The sequence below is a fragment of the Ursus americanus genome, chromosome 25 (assembly GCF_024610735.1).
Source record: "Ursus americanus isolate L20-20 chromosome 25, mUrsAme1.1.p, whole genome shotgun sequence".
NCBI lineage: Eukaryota > Metazoa > Chordata > Mammalia > Carnivora > Ursidae > Ursus > Ursus americanus.
This window is the reverse complement of record NC_142151.1, coordinates 30,086,939-30,102,677: the sequence shown is the minus strand read 5'-3', so window position 1 is coordinate 30,102,677 and position 15,739 is coordinate 30,086,939. Positions and strand designations below refer to the sequence as shown.

Sequence of the window (15,739 nt, the reverse complement as noted above, 5' to 3'; positions counted from 1 at the left end):
TCCCCTTGAATACTCAGTGCTATAGGATGTCAGGGTGGCAGATCAGGGAACCAGATCCTTTGTCTCTCTCCTCCCTCCAGCTTCCTCAGGCCGTCCTCGCTTGCCTCCTTCTCTGCCTGCCTTGCCTGTATTTGCGCTGACCCATTGCCTAACTTTTGATTTACTGCCCAGCACTTGCTCATACTGGCTTACTTTCTCAGCACCTGTCATGTGCTTCAGTGCCCGACACTTCTGCTCCTTCCAGGGATGCCCAATAAACCCTTTTCGATCAGTTCAGGCCAAACGATAACTCTCTTGCAAATTAATACAATAATTAGTTAATAAGTACATGGCCTGTTACAAATATCAATCTTTATTCAATAAAGATAACAGTATTAGTAATGATAAAATGATGTCTGACATTTGCTATGGAGAATTTATTACAGATAATTTTAATCCCAAATGATTTAATCATTATCCTTCACCCTTTACCATGATTGTAAATATGTGTCCTGGACTCCATAACCTTTTTCAATTTTCCTCCATTTGACATTAATCATAATTGCTGTTTTGACAATGACTCTGAAAATTTGACAATGAATCCTAACAATTTTCTGAAAAGCACATTTAAGTACTTAACGACCACTTAAAGAAATTCGGTATTTAACAGGTCTCGTCTTTATGCCTCCAAAATACAAAATGATTCTGTCAGCAATGAAAATATCTAATGATCAACTGCAAAGAGATTAACAAAACCCACCAAGTTTCTACTTCATTTCGTTCTTTATTTTTTCTTTCTGTCTCTACTTAAATGTACTGATAACTCCCTAATTAAAAGTGCCTTGGGACTCTGCTAACTACTGGAGACAGGATGGCAAATAAGCCATAATCCTTACCCTCATGTAATTCATGATTTAAAAGAGAAAAAGAGATACGTACAATTCCATGGGTATCTGGAATGCTTGCCTTCCCCGGCTTCCCCCATCCCCCCTTCCTCACTGCACCAGACTGAGCACAGGCTAAGCGCCCGCACGACACCCATAGCAGGGGCTGAAGAGGCGAGGAGCACCTGGTGAGACATCCTGAGACAGCATAGGGAGGGGACTGGCAGAAGAAGAGAAGAACAGAGAGGAGTAAAAGATGGTACTTGCTCAGGTTCCTGGCTAATGTGATAAGCAGTGTCTTTCATTTTAAGTAAAAATGCAAGGATACAGTCGTGTGTGTGTTAAGTTTCAGAAGCCTGTGAGAGTGCCTGAATGAGCAGTACGCTGTGATATTCATTAAGCTCAGCCATTCCTAAACTCTCCATCTGCCTCATTTTACAAACTCACTGTTAAAATTTTCAAATGTATTCCCTTTGATACCTTTTAAGAAAATAGCATTTCATTGCCTTTTAAGGGAGCAGGGCAGGCGTGTGTGCCTGAGGCAGAGCCAACTGTACAAAAGCTCGGACCCATTTTTTGGTTGTTGTTTTTGGTCTAATTAGGGGTTAAATCACTTAACCTTTTTTATATAAGGACTAATTTCCTTAATTTTATTAATAGCAGTAACAAATATGAGTCAAGCGACGAGGCTAGAGGGAAGAAAAAAGAGCAGTTATTGAAAGCCTGGAGAACATTTTCGGGTATTTACTGGTTCCTTCAGGACTCCACAGGGTTCAAGCAGTCCACTCAAGAGCCCAGGTGAAAAACTACAGCACCCTTCATAGCACCTGCCACCTGCCCTAGGGCAGCCTCTCCCAAAGTGTGTTCTGGGAAACTCTGCTCTGGCAACAGGATCTCCCATCCCCATCCCCCCCACCCCCACTCCCTCATCCACTCCATTCCCCACTACCCCCACCACAATTAACAATGATTCTGTGTGAAATACTAATGACCTGCCAAATTTTACTGCTTTACCTTGTATTCCCATGATACCAGTGGGCATGTTAGAGGCTACAAAAAGCCCTAAAGTAGAAAAACCTATTTAACTTTGAACCCAGTATTATGTCCAGGAAAACGTACCACCATAGATTACAAGTCAACATCCCATGGGGCTAATGTGTCCTGGAACACATTTTGGGTGCCCTTATGACCTTGACTCAAATTGAGCTGAAACTCTAACCTGCCCTCAGCTCTTGGAGGTGATGCTGCTGCCCCCAGCTTTGAAGCTGCACGATCCCACAATACAACGTACTGACCGCAAAAGCATCACTAGGGGCAGGCCCTGGATGTTTGAGTTCTGCAGTCCAAAACTGGAGTTTTAGAGCCCAGCTGAGGTCACAATTCTCTGATTCTGCTACTCCACTTTCTCTCCACCACTCTCCTCTTACCTGCAAAATCCCACAGCCTGGCAGACTTGAAACTTAGCAAACACAGAAAAATCTCCAAAGGGACTTTTTCCCCCTTCAAAGTGGTTATAAAGCGGGATGTAAAGTATTACAATAATTAAGCACACAGAGAATAGCAATATGCAGAATGCTGTGGACAGTTTTATTTCACTGAGGAAAGTATCGTTAAGACCCCTGAATGTAAAAGTACCTCACTTGCTTTTAATTCTCCTGAGTCACAAACAGATCCAACAGCTCCTTTGCTCTGTGACCTCCCTGGGTTTAAACCCCCAAAGGAGGCAAAATAATGCGTTGGATAGGAAGCCTGATTTCTTCCTGAAGACTTATAACCCATATACCCGACAGGGAATTAAAATAGGCTTACGCTCTCTGGAAGAAAACTAGTTTTCAAAATGGCTTTTTCTCAATTGATCTGTTCTGTAGACACCAAGAGGCATTTGGATAAATGCAGTACAATGCATAGCTTCAGCCAAGGATACACTGATGCTAAGAGACATATCCTTCAGTAACATACACACATTGTTTTCCTGAATGTCACAAAAATATTAACAGTTATAACTTGGGATTTCCTAATCCTTTGAAACTTACACAGTATACAACAGATTTGCTACCGTTAACCATAGTAGTAATGAAACATAACAACATTGTTTATTCTGAGCCAAGTACGCAGAATGTGAGGCACTTTATATGCATCATTTCATTTGCTCCTCTCAAGAACTTAATGACATAGGGGTGCCTGGGTGGCTCAGTCATTAAGCGTCTGCCTTTGGCCCAGGGCGTGATCCCGGGGTCCTGGGATTGAACCCCACATCGGGCTCCCTGCTCTGCTGGGAGCCTGCTTCTTCCTCTCCCACACTCCCTGCTTGTGTTCCCTCTCTCACTGGCTGTCTCTCTCTGTCAAATAAATAAAATCTTTAAAAAAAAAAAAAGAATTTAATGAGATAAAGGCAGGCAGGCATTGTTGCGTCCATTATGAAGGCGGTAAGTGTAGGCAGCGATAGACGCAGGTGGTGGTAAATGACTAGGCTGATGTTAGAGACCACAGCTACATAGAGTTTGTGAGTACCCTCTGGACAAGGGCTCCAGCTCATAATTCTTTGGCTTTCACTCAGAAGATCATCAAGGGATTACATCTGTTATATTCCAACCACTTGCCTTGATCCTGTGCCTCTATTTCAGCCAACATTTGTAGCCAGGAGCTTCAAAAAATCCCACTTAAGACATATGAAGTTAAGAATGTGAATTTTGATGTGGGGTAACTAAACAGATCAAGACAGAGTTCCAGACTTCTCTGCCTCTTCCCTGCTTTGACCTCCTTCTCACTTGCCCTTCAATTTTTAGATTTCTCATCTTTTTGCTCTGCTGAGGCCAAGAAGGTCCCTCCTCTATATACTCTTACACATTTTCTCTGAAGAACAGTGGGCATATCCCTCAGGTTCCCTCCATGACAGTCCAGTCCTAGTCAGCGCAGGGCTGCACTGTGGTTCCTGCTCCATTTGACCCAGACTTTGCAAGGAGAGTCCAGGAAAGACCTCATGAGGCACTTTCACATATAGCGCACCACATTCCACTTTCAGCACTGACAGAAGCTGTCATGTAGGTCATGCAGGACAGACATCTCCATGTTCTAGTAAGGTTGGTAAATAGTGGTAAAGCCAAGAATCACACCAGGGCTTTGGATTCCAAGGGCAGTGCTCTTTCCACACAAACTAGGGTCAGGCCCACTGTGTTTTGCACTGCAAATTCAACATCTGGAGCGCTATTTCCAGTATTCGCTCTGTTTTGCCAAAGACTCCACTCACCACATACAAGCACAATAGTGATCTTAAATCCAAATGAAATGAAATATTGTTTTGAAAAACTAAACATACTCTTTAATCACTAACAACACCCTAGTTATTACAAAACCAAGTTTAAGAAATACTTTTTTAAGAGTATTATGCTAAGCAAAATTAGTCAGAGAAAGACAAATACCATGATTTCATTCATATGTGGAATTTAAGAAACAAAACTGATGAACATAGGGGAAAGGAAGGAAAAATAGGATAAAAACAAAGAGGGAGGCCAACCAGATGGGACTCTTAACTTCAGAGAGCAAACGGAGGGTTGCTGGAGGGGAGGTGTGTGGGGGGATGGGCTAAATAGGTGATGGGCATTAAGGAGGGCACTTGATGTAATGAGCACTGGGTGTTATATGCAAGTGATGAATCACTAATAATACACTGCTAACTAATTTGAATTTAAATTTGAAAAAAAGAAAAGAATTCTTTTTTAGAAATAAAGTCTTAGGATCTGCTCTAAGAAATCAGGATAATAAATGTCCTCAGAGCAAATCAGATCTCTATTCACTTTGAGAATTCTACCAAACCCAGCAATTACAGCCTGCCACAGACTTCAAAGTGCATTTCTTCTCCAAAGCTGGCGTATGTGCCAATTTTTCCCCTACTGGAAGACTGGCTATACATGTTTGGTAGAAGATAACAGAAAAAAGTGTTAAAGGTTGCATGTATACATTAATTCCATAAGTATGCACTTAGCGTCTTGTAAGAGAGGGCACCAAAATAGGATCAGTAGGTGCCAGTAAGTAAGTGGAATGGAGTGATCAGTGTTTAGGATCACTGAGATCCCCCTCCCCCCCACTCTCAAGTAGAAGTTTAAAATGCCCCTGAATCAGGGGACCATAAGCTACAGCCCACGAGTCCCTCGGTGGGAAAACTAAAATATACCTGAACTCAAGGTTTGCAATCCACAACTCTCAGGGCAAATCTGGTACACAAAAATAAGTGTATTTTTGTCAATAAAGTTTTACTGAAATATAGCCACACTCATTCTTTTACATATTGTGCATGATGCTTTCTCACTAAATTGGCAGAAGTGAGGAGCTATGACAGAAACCCTGTGTCCCGCAAAGCCTAAAATATGTATGATCTGGCCCTTTTGCAGAAAAGGTATGCAGACCTTGACCTAAATAATCAAGTCAACAAACCACGGATTAGTGGTGTAAGTGCTATATAATAACACTATTATTACTACAGCACTACGTTATGTTAGTATTATAATTTTCCAGAACCACTCTTGGTTCTGTCCCCAGCTAGCAATGTGACGTCTTCAAGTAAAACTTCTAGGTTTAGGAAACTCATTAACAGCATCATGGCACAGTTGATCTAATATTAGTTTATCTAGCACATCTGGGGTTACAGATGACTCTGGGGTAAACTACCAGTGCTGCATGGTATGATCTTTACTTTCTTATTGATATAAATCCCACATGCCTACTATGCTATTAATTCAGTTGCCTTCCTAACATTTTTAGTAAAAATTATCTTCCCCAGCAATCTACTGCATGTGAACCAATAAGCCAACAGGTCATGCTCTTGGTCAATAGTGCTCAACCATGAGTCACCCATGGAGCTTTAAAAACGAAAACCACAATACCAGCGCTGAATCCCAAGTCAATGAGATCACAATCTATAGGGGGTGGGACCCAGGTATCTGTGTTTTATTGTTTTATTTTTTTAAAGATTTTATTTATTTATTTGAGAGAGAGAGTGCGAGCACAAGTGGAGGGGAGGGGCAGAGGGAGAAGCAGAGTCTCATGGAGGGGATCACGACCCAAGCCAAAGACAGACGCTCAACTGAGCCACCCATGTGCCCCAAGGTATATGTGTTTTAAAGTGATGGCAGGATGCAGTCAAGACTGAGAACCACTGTTTCTGGTGTCGTAACAGGCATAGATCAAATTAATATTTGTAGTGGAAGCTGTATGAAATGAATTTTTAAAAATTTTAGCTGTGAAGCTAAAGCTCCACCAGAATTATGTCATAAAATGGGGATACCATGAACATTTAGTGAAATTTTAATAGAAACGATTTAGGCTCACAGCATCAATTGGCTCCTATTTAAGCCACACCCCAAATTTAATCTCAAGAATGAGGCCCTCGTTGCTATGTGGTAGATAAAGGAAGATTATCTGATTTTAGAATCTACTACTGAGGGGCGCCTGGGTGGCACAGTCGGTTGAGCATCTGACTCTTGGTTTCAGCTTGGGTTGTGATCTCGGGGTCATGGGATCAAGTCCCGTGACACGCTGTGCTCAGCATTAAGTCTGTTTGAGACCCTCTTTCCCTCTCCCTCTGCCCCTCCCCACCCTGTGCGCATGCACGTGCTCTAAAATAAGTAAATCTTTTTTTAAAAAATTCACTATTAAAAAAACCCCAGGGGCGCCTGGGTGGCACAGCGGTTGGGCGTCTGCCTTCGGCTCAGGGCGTGATCCTGGCATTGTGGGATCGAGCCCCACATCGGGCTCCTCTGCTGTGAGCCTGCTTCCTCCTCTCCCACTCCCCTTGCTTGTGTTCCCTCTCTCGCTGGCTGTCTCTATCTCTGTCAAATAAATAAATAAAATCTTAAAAAAAAAAACAAAAAAACCCAAAATCTAGACATCCTCTGTGTATATGAAAAGGTATCAATTAGAAGTCTTGAGAATCCAAAAGAGGGAGATTATGTCTGGCCGAGTATGGAAAGCTCTGCTATGGAAGGAGACTTCTAAAACAATAAAATTAAAAAATTTTATTGACTTCACAAACTGTGAAAGAAATAAAAACAGATGTAAGAAAAGAACTTGAAGGGCAAAATAAAGTTGTTTTTTTCTAAGAGCTATAGCCAACTCATTTATTCAAGATGTCTGGTTTATAAATTAACCAGAATCTTGGCTTTTCCTCTTCCTTCTACCCACTGCCAAACTATTTTCCATTTATTCACAATAAATTTATCTGCAGTCCAGAGAGAAGAAGAAAATCAAACTGGCCAGTGTTGCATAAGGTTTGACAAGGATGTTGCTAAGACCAAACAGAATTGTTAATTATCTTAATCACAAGCAACCAAAAACTGACTACCGTTTCTCTTCACACACACACACACACACACACACACACACACACCATCCTTTTCATAACCAAATCCTTCCTGACTTTCCTTATTTTAATTTTGTACCTGCTTTTCTGACCTTGATTTCTCTAAACCTGATTCCCAACAGCTAAAACATTCCAGCCTAACACTCTTTATTAACGAGTGTCTGCAAGCTTCTGCCTACCTCACGTTGCCTCCTTAAAATTCCTGTCGAACTTCTACTTCTCAGCCCACTGTCTTCCTGCACTTTGTTTTGCGGTTACTGACACTGTTCATTCACTCTTCAAACCTAAATTTAGCTTCACAGCAATCATGGATAAAAATGAACTCTACCAGGGCCTCTGGGTGGCTCAGTCAGTTAAGCGTTTGCTTTCACTCAGGTCATGATGGGATTGAGCCCTGAGCTGGGCTCCCTGCTCTGCAGGGAATCTGCTTCTCTTTCTCCTTTCCCTTTCCCTGCTTGTGCTCTCTCTCTCAAATAAATAAAATCTTAAAAAAAAGTGAAGAACTCTACCGAATAGGAAAAGCTCCTTGGGGCCAGCAAGCACTTATAAATGCTCTAGTGTCATTGCTTAGGTACAGGTCACAGGTAGGTCGTATGTGGACCTCAATACTTCTATTTGAAGAGTGGCAATTTTTAAAAAAAATCTGACAAGGTAGGTGACTTTCTACAAAGAGTAGAATAGTCTCTAATCTATCCCAACCTACTTTTTAATTGCAATACTCTTTCTTTTAAGACAAACATTAATATAAATCCCATTTTACTAGAAATCTAACGTTTAACAGCTTACCAAGTTAGATATTTGCTTTCCCTGCTGTGTAATCAGACCAGCAGGCCTCGCGGCCTCGTATTTTTCCCTGGCTGGGTTCTAGAGCAAGAGCACAATAGCATTTGTGTGTTCAGATTCTAACAGTGTAGGGGATTGTTTCAGTCATGCAAAACTTAAAAAGCAAATATTCCATCTAGCTTTTCTATTATTTCCTTTTTTTTTTCCTGGCTGACAGAGGAAGAAAGACAAATAAGCCAATTCACCAAATATAGCCACTTTTTTAATTCTGAATTTTAAAACTGCATTATATAAGTCACGTTTAGTTATGTCTAAGAGGATTGTTCCTACAAAGAAAAAGTTTATTTTATTCATTCCATGATATAACCAGTCTTATTCCTCCCCTTGCTTAAAATCCTTTAATGGGACTGCAAGACCCATAGGAAAAACTCTAATTTGCATAAAAGAGTCTTCACATCAGACATCTCGGCATTAGACATCAGTCTTCCTGTACGGGTTTCATGTCTGTCTACTCACAGCCACACATGACCCAGCGCTTCAGCCACATTCCTTTCTTCTCCATTCCTGGAACATAATTATATTCTTTTCCTCTGTCTCCGTATGCTTTTGCATACACGTTGGTACCCTCGACAGTCTTTTATCAGACATATTCAACTAGTTCCATTGTCACTTTTTTGAGGAAATTTCCTTGAATCAAATAGTCAGTTTTTCCTCCTTTTCTGTTCTCCAAACACATATTTTGTATCTATATTATTACATTTGTCAGGTATAGTTACTGCTTTTATCTGTGTCTATGGTGGAGACAGACTTAAACTTCCTTGAAGGCAGGAATATTAAAAGGTTTTTGGAATTGGGTCTAGTGAATACAGGAGTCCCTCCCCCACCCCCGCTGCCCTTATCCACGGGGCATGTTAAGACCTTAGGTGGATGCCTGAAATTGCAAATGGTACTGAATGCTAGCTTTACTCTTTTTCCTATACAATATACCTATGATAAGGTTTATTTGATACATTAGGCACAGTAAGAGATTAGCAATAATAAGAGCAATTATAATATACTATACTAAGTTATGTGAGTACACTCACTCTGTCTTTCAAAATACCTTGTTTCATATTCACCCTTCTTGTGATGATGTGGGATGATAAAATGCCGGCATGGTGAGCTGATGTGAGGTGAATGACACAGGTATTGTGACATACGTTAGGCTACTACTGACCTTCTGACGTCACATCAGAAGGAGGGTCATCTGCTTGCGAAACCGTGGATGAAGGGAGACTACTGTACAGTTATATTCCCTATCTCTAAGCATGTCTCGTCGCCATTGTCCTGTATCTAAATAAGTTAATGAATTTTAGACTGAAGAAGTATAAAAAATATCTTCTTTGCTCAATATTTTCATTCACTATTTTGCTATTTTCACTCTAAATTAGCAACTCTGATAGAAGTAAATCAAGAAAAAATTTATTGGGCAATGTTAAAAGAGAAAAACTGGTGATATTCTAGATGAATTGGTAACTTCACCAGTTCAATAGTCATTAGGGGGCTTACATTTACAAAGTCACAAAAGTAATCATTTTCAAGCTTTATATACTTCTTTTTATTATACTCAAAATAGATCACATATTCTTAAGAAGTCATGTGACCCAACAATGTATCATTGTTATTACTCAGATAAATATATTAGCATATAGCAAATAATAGTTCATAGAATTTAACTGTTGGTTATAAATTTTAAAATGCAGGTCAATTTTCAATTATCCAGATGAATTTGGAAAGAAACTGGATAAAGACATAAATAATTCTCATACTTTAATCCATGAATTGGTTTTCTACACCCTTTAAATCATGCTTTACAAGAACTTACTAAGAGGAAACATTTCTAGACTGTTACATTTTATTTATCTTCTTTCTTTTCTTATTTTCCTCCTATGGGAGAATTTCAAAGTTAAATGCCTTAAATGCAGAAGGAAAAAAACAAGAAGAGCAAAGCAGGGAAAGCACATCCATAATATGTAACAAAACATCTTAAACATTTTGTCATCTTGCCACAATTTTCTCCATGCAAACGGTTCCCCCAATTTCTTGGTCTCACACCCTGAAACTTTTCCCACCTATTTTCTCTCTCCAACAAAGCCCTGTAATTCATAATCCAAAACCACTCATTGAGCCCACCCATGTCATCCATGTCACTGTCCTTTTCCTCTGTTCTTTATAACAGTGATCAACTTAGCCTCCAGACTCCCAATGGAAAGACACTCATTACTCAGATTCTGCTTAACAAGGAAGACCAGAAACTAATCAGCAGAATATTTACTCTACGAAAGCAAATTGAGGGGAAGAAATGGAGAACGCTACAAGTATGTATAATTTATTAACTTCTCTATATTCCTGCTCATTTAGCTTTAAATTTCCTAACAGAAAAGGTCATGAGTATTAGAAATGCACTCCTTCATGTAATAAATATTAACAAAGCACCCAGTATATGTATCAGTCACTGTTCTCAGCCCTAGAGATAGAGCAGGGAACCACACAATAAAAAAACACATTTATACAAATGCTGGATGGCATAGAGCTATGAGGAAAACAAAGATGAGTAAAGGAGACAGAGAACTGTTGAGTGGGGCAGTTCAAGGAAACCCTCCCCCATCAGGTGGCAGTTGAGTGGACCCAAAGAGAATGAGGCACACGAATATTTGGGGGATTAACATTCAAGCAAAGGATAAAACTACAAAAGTCCTAATGTAGTAGCACAGTAGATATGTACAGGAAGAAATGAGACAACATGGGGGAAAAAAAAAGAAAGACAACATGGATAGATAAGAATGAGCAAGGAGCACATTTGGCATCGAGGTCAGAGTTAACAGTAGAGGCTGGAGTCGGGACAGGCAGGACCTGGTCTATCACTGAGAGGAGAGGCTATTCCTCTAACAGAGCTGGGAACCCACTGAAGGGCTGTAAAGCAGAGGAGAGACCATGATCTGTTTTCTATTTTTAAAGGAGCACTCAGGGGGTGCCTGGATGGCTCAGTCGGTTAAGCATCTGATTTCAGCTCAGGTCGTGATCTTAGGGTCCTGGGATTGAGCTCCATGTGGGGCTCCCTGCTCAGCAGGGAGTCTGCTTCTCCCTCTCCCTCTGCCCCCCGACTCATGCACGTGCGCGAGTGCATGCCCGTGTTCTCTAATAAATAAAATCTTTTTTTAAAAAAGATAATCTTGTCTATATTCATTCTCTAAGAGGAGAACGAGTGGTTTTCCCCAGGCCAGGTTTTAATAACCACATGTAGAATGACCAACCTCCAAGGCTAACACTATTTTCTTTCTCATAGGCATTTTTCTTCTGCTGCTTCAACATAAGACCAACCAACTACAGACCCTTGGTCAATTAGCAGAGGGCAAATTCTTAGAAGGATCTGATCTAAACAGGGCTTAGAGGTACTGTGGGGTAGGGCACAACTCAGAGAATTACATCAGAAGGAAGACCTTTAAAAATATATTTCGGGCCAGTAAAAATTGGCTCCCTATTTTATAAACAACAGCAAACACAGACAGTAAAGATTATCATAAGGCAGATCGGAAAGGGGGTAGGGATAAAGTCTACAGGCACCAAGGAAAAGGCCTTTTTATTATTTGAATGAACGGTGTTCTAGTGTCTAAGGAGAACTGGTCAAGTTTAAATCTTACTCTTGGGTCAGAATGTAAGCTACATATATTTTGGATGACCGTGAAATGAAGACCTAATTATGATCCCTGCAAGATTAAATAATACTTCCTACTGAGTCGTTCATCACACTATTTTTCACTTTTCAATTTCCATGTCAGTTTGCCTGTACAGGTTTTAAAAAGGAAAATTTCTTCCAGTCATTAAAAGAAGATAAAACTTTCACAAAATAACATGTACACTAAATATGTGTGCATAAAATGTTTTCTTAGACAACGTAACAGCTACAAAATAAACCACTGGTGTGAGCAGGAAGTGTTCCATTACTGTCCTTTCAGTTGAAAAACCTTAAAAGGAACTTCTGAAGCCCACATTACAGTAGTGGCCACTCACTATGGGGAGACGTCCATCAGAGCAAAAAATTCTAGTAGTTCTCTCTCCACTTAAGAGCTGCCTTTCAGGAGGGGATGTTAATTCCCTCCAATCATCCCTAACTGTTAGAAGATGGAATGAGAAGGGACAGAAGTTTTTTCAAGCAAAGAGAGAACTTCAGTAATGGAGAAAGAAAATACTTCCCTTTTGTCACTTTGAAAAAAATATTTTTGTATTTAGAATATGATGGTAAACCATGGAGAGATGACACAAATCTTGAACTAATTTATGTAGGAGTGGAACCCCCACAAAGGAATCAAAGCATCCCCCTAGATGATGGAGGAAACAGGGGCAGGCACGGACTGGGCTCCTTAATCTCCAGCAACTACTAGAACCTGGGAACAGAGCCAGCCAAGGCTGTGCAGCTCCGGAAAGGAGCCTCAGCTTCCCTGCCGCAGTACTGTGACCAACCCCAACCCTCGGGCTTCCACACTCAGTGCAAGCGCCACTGAGGCCACGAAAAGGAAGGAGTGATGTCAGAAGGAAGAGAATCTTGGTAACTATGAAGGCTGCCTGTTGTAAGGTGCAGCTCATATAATTTAGCAATGGACACATTCTTCAGGAGGGTCTATATCCATGCAGAAACAATGGGAAAACAGCTACACAAAATGAACCCATCTCAGTCTTAAAAAATATTTTTAGCAGAAATTTCCCGTCACATGATTATATTTCTACCACAGAGCAGAATTTCATTCGTCTTTCAAAGTCAATTTCCCATTTAGATGCTCTCTAGAATACTGGTGGAAACAACAGTGGCTCGATATCACTAATAATTTTTAAAAAACCAAATCCATGCCTATCTCTACAACGTTATTTAATATGTAAAACCCAGAACACTTAGTCCCCTGAACTTTACTAAAACAAGCAGACTGGGATGGTGGGGGGTTGTTTAAACAGAATGCTGCTCCATGCACTAGCACCAGAAAAGGATTAGTGGTAAACATTTGTGAGCTTTGTTCATACCAGAAACGGAAGAAAAAAAAAAAAAAAAGAAAATTCTTGCTTTCTTTCTCTGCATTCCTCTCCTTACTGACTAAATTTTCAAAGTGTTCTAATGTTAGTAAGAATGAGTCAGAGAAACAGAACTTAAACAAATTTGTACTTTGCTAACCCAGAAGACGCTTCTTGGAAGAGCCAAAAACCTTGAATATGGTACATATTTTAATGTTAAAGTTAAAAAATAACATGAACCTTATTCTTAACATTAAAACAAAACCACACTCGGCCACTTGTCTGTCCCTCGGCATGCTGTATTATCAACTGACCACACACACTATTAAAAAAACAGAAGAAAGATACACTAGAAAATGAAACCACTTACCTTGATCAGTGGACATGACTTCACATATACTGATAGTTAGTCTACTTGGGTTTGATACAATGTTTGGCTTTACTCTTTTAATAATCATGTGATAAAATCTCACTCCTGGCTTTAAAGCCTCTGTAGACTGTCTCCAGATGAGCCAGGAGCCCGTACCAGGGCACTGTTTCCTTCAAGGCATTCTAAGACCTTACTGCTCAAAGACACCCTCATGCATAATATGCCACACCTCCCTAGAGGAAGGGCTGCTGCCGTGTTTTTCATGAGACCAAGTATCTGGAGATGGAGAGACTTCTATTTATTATGGTTAAATGACCACGGAGGCACGTGGAAGCTTCAAGTGAACTAGAAATACGTTTGGGAATAGGATGGTTTATAAACTGACTAATTCCTTAACTATTAGTAATGCTCTAAAAAGCCAACATGAAAACAGTCTGTTTCCACTTTAACTGGGTCCATGCCTTGGACCGAAGAGGTTACAGATCCAGGATTCACAGGCTTAAGATGTTAAAATGTCGTTTTGAATGATCACAAATGTTATTCTGCCACTTCGACCTTCCTTTTAGCACAGCTCATTGAGCTTGGTGAATAAATACCACTCATAGAGTTCCTAAGGAAACCAAGTTTCATAGGTTATTTCAGAACACTTTTTAACTGGTATATTTATTACTCATTTTTATATATCTTTATAAGTTTGTATTGTTCAATAAGTACTTTTAAAATTCCTGATCCCTTGAAATATTAGAAAATGTCAATGAAAATATTTATAAAATCACGATGAAGTAACAGCTTACACAGACATCACTCTCATGGTTGGAAACATCTCTCCAATCCCCTCCCCTCAGGGTGTCCACACGCAATCGCTGTCACACCCAGTTGCATCAAATCACCTGAATGGCGTTTTAAGACATATGTTTGCCTAATCCCATCTCCAGAGTTGAATTCAACCAGTCTATGGTGGAGCTCCAGAATTTACCTTTCTAACAGGCTCCCAAGCGACCTGGACACTGCTGGTCTGGGACTGCACGTAAGGGACCACACTTGGAGAACTAACAGGGCAGAGACTTGCCTGTCTGGAGTCTCGACTCACTCACTGATGACCTAAAGCTCTGGTTCACTTGGACCTGCTTTGGCATTGCTCAATTCAGAGCAGGAAGGCAACGTTCAGGTCGAGGTATGAGGGGCCATGTATTCATTCAAATGAGACTCACAGTAACTTCCACCTGCTCAACAGGAAGAGGGGGTTATCAATTCTTAATACAAGAAATCTGTTTATATATTAGGTATGAATAGGTTTTACAACTAACCTAAAAAGATAATTAGAAACATGAAGAAAAGGGGTCAAAGAAAGAAGAAATATGAATTATCTTTTATTTCCTTCACAAACTCCACCCATGTGTTTGAATTTCACTATGGCAGGAAAACTGTCTATATTTGATTCCAAGACCACTTAACCTTGGCAAATTTCAGTAATGTAAAAAACAGAACACTTCCCTGTCATAAAAATGCCCTGACTTCTGTGCTTTCTGAGCTTTGATAGCAATGTTTAAATTATAAATTCAGTTTTGTTTTCAAACAAATAAATAGCTTTTATTTTTTCTTATATAGTTAACATTTACTTGGTACCAGGTACTGCTAGGCACTTTCCATGCAGCATTAAGTCCTCACTGTAAGGTATTGATTTATCGCTATTTTATAGAATCTTCTGTAAAAGGAATAATACAGGTAAGGCAGGAAATGGTAATTCCCGTTTTGTAGAAGAGAAAGCGAGGCTTAAGAGGTTAAAAATTTTGGCCAATAACACTAGTAAAATGACAGCCTTTAAGAAATCAAATTCACTTTTTTTTTTAAACTTATTTATTTCGGGGCGCCTGGGTGGCACAGCGGTTAAGCGTCTGCCTTCAGCTCAGGGCGTGATCCCGGCGTTCTGGGATCGAGCCCCACGTCAGGCTCTTCCGCTATGAGCCTGCTTCTTCCTCTCCCACTCCCCCTGCTTGTGTTCCCTCTCTCGCTGGCTGTCTCTATCTCTGTCAAATAAATAAATAAAAATCTTTAAAAAAAATTAAAAAAAATAAAACTTATTTATTTGACAGAGAGAGACAGCGAGAGAGGGAACACAAGCAAGGGGAGTGGGAGAGGGAGAAGCAGGCTTCCCGCGGAGCAGGGAGCCCGATGCAGGGCTTGATCCCAGGACCCTGGGATCAAGACCTAAGCTGAAGGCAGACACTTAACGGCTGAACCACCCAGGCACCCCCAAATTAACTTTTGTACAATAAATTAAGATACAATGGAATCCACTTTTGAATTTTTATAGATGAAAGCCAGAAA

At 40.3% G+C, this 15,739-nt stretch overlaps 1 protein-coding gene across 5 annotated transcripts in view; it reads right to left on the bottom strand.

Annotated features, from left to right (window-relative positions):
• Nucleotides 1-15,739, bottom strand: part of FGD4 (FYVE, RhoGEF and PH domain containing 4) — a 198,789-nt gene that overhangs the window by 77,903 nt on the left and 105,147 nt on the right. Inside the window, exon 1 of one of the 5 annotated variants that reach the window (XM_087855767.1) lies at nucleotides 13,412-15,381. The exons of the other annotated variants lie outside the window; for them this stretch is intronic. Within the exon in view, the coding sequence (XP_087711893.1) occupies nucleotides 13,412-13,499 (88 nt within the window). The 5' untranslated portion in view covers nucleotides 13,500-15,381. Of the gene's footprint in view, nucleotides 1-13,411; nucleotides 15,382-15,739 lie in introns of those variants that run through there. 5 annotated transcript variants of the gene reach the window in all.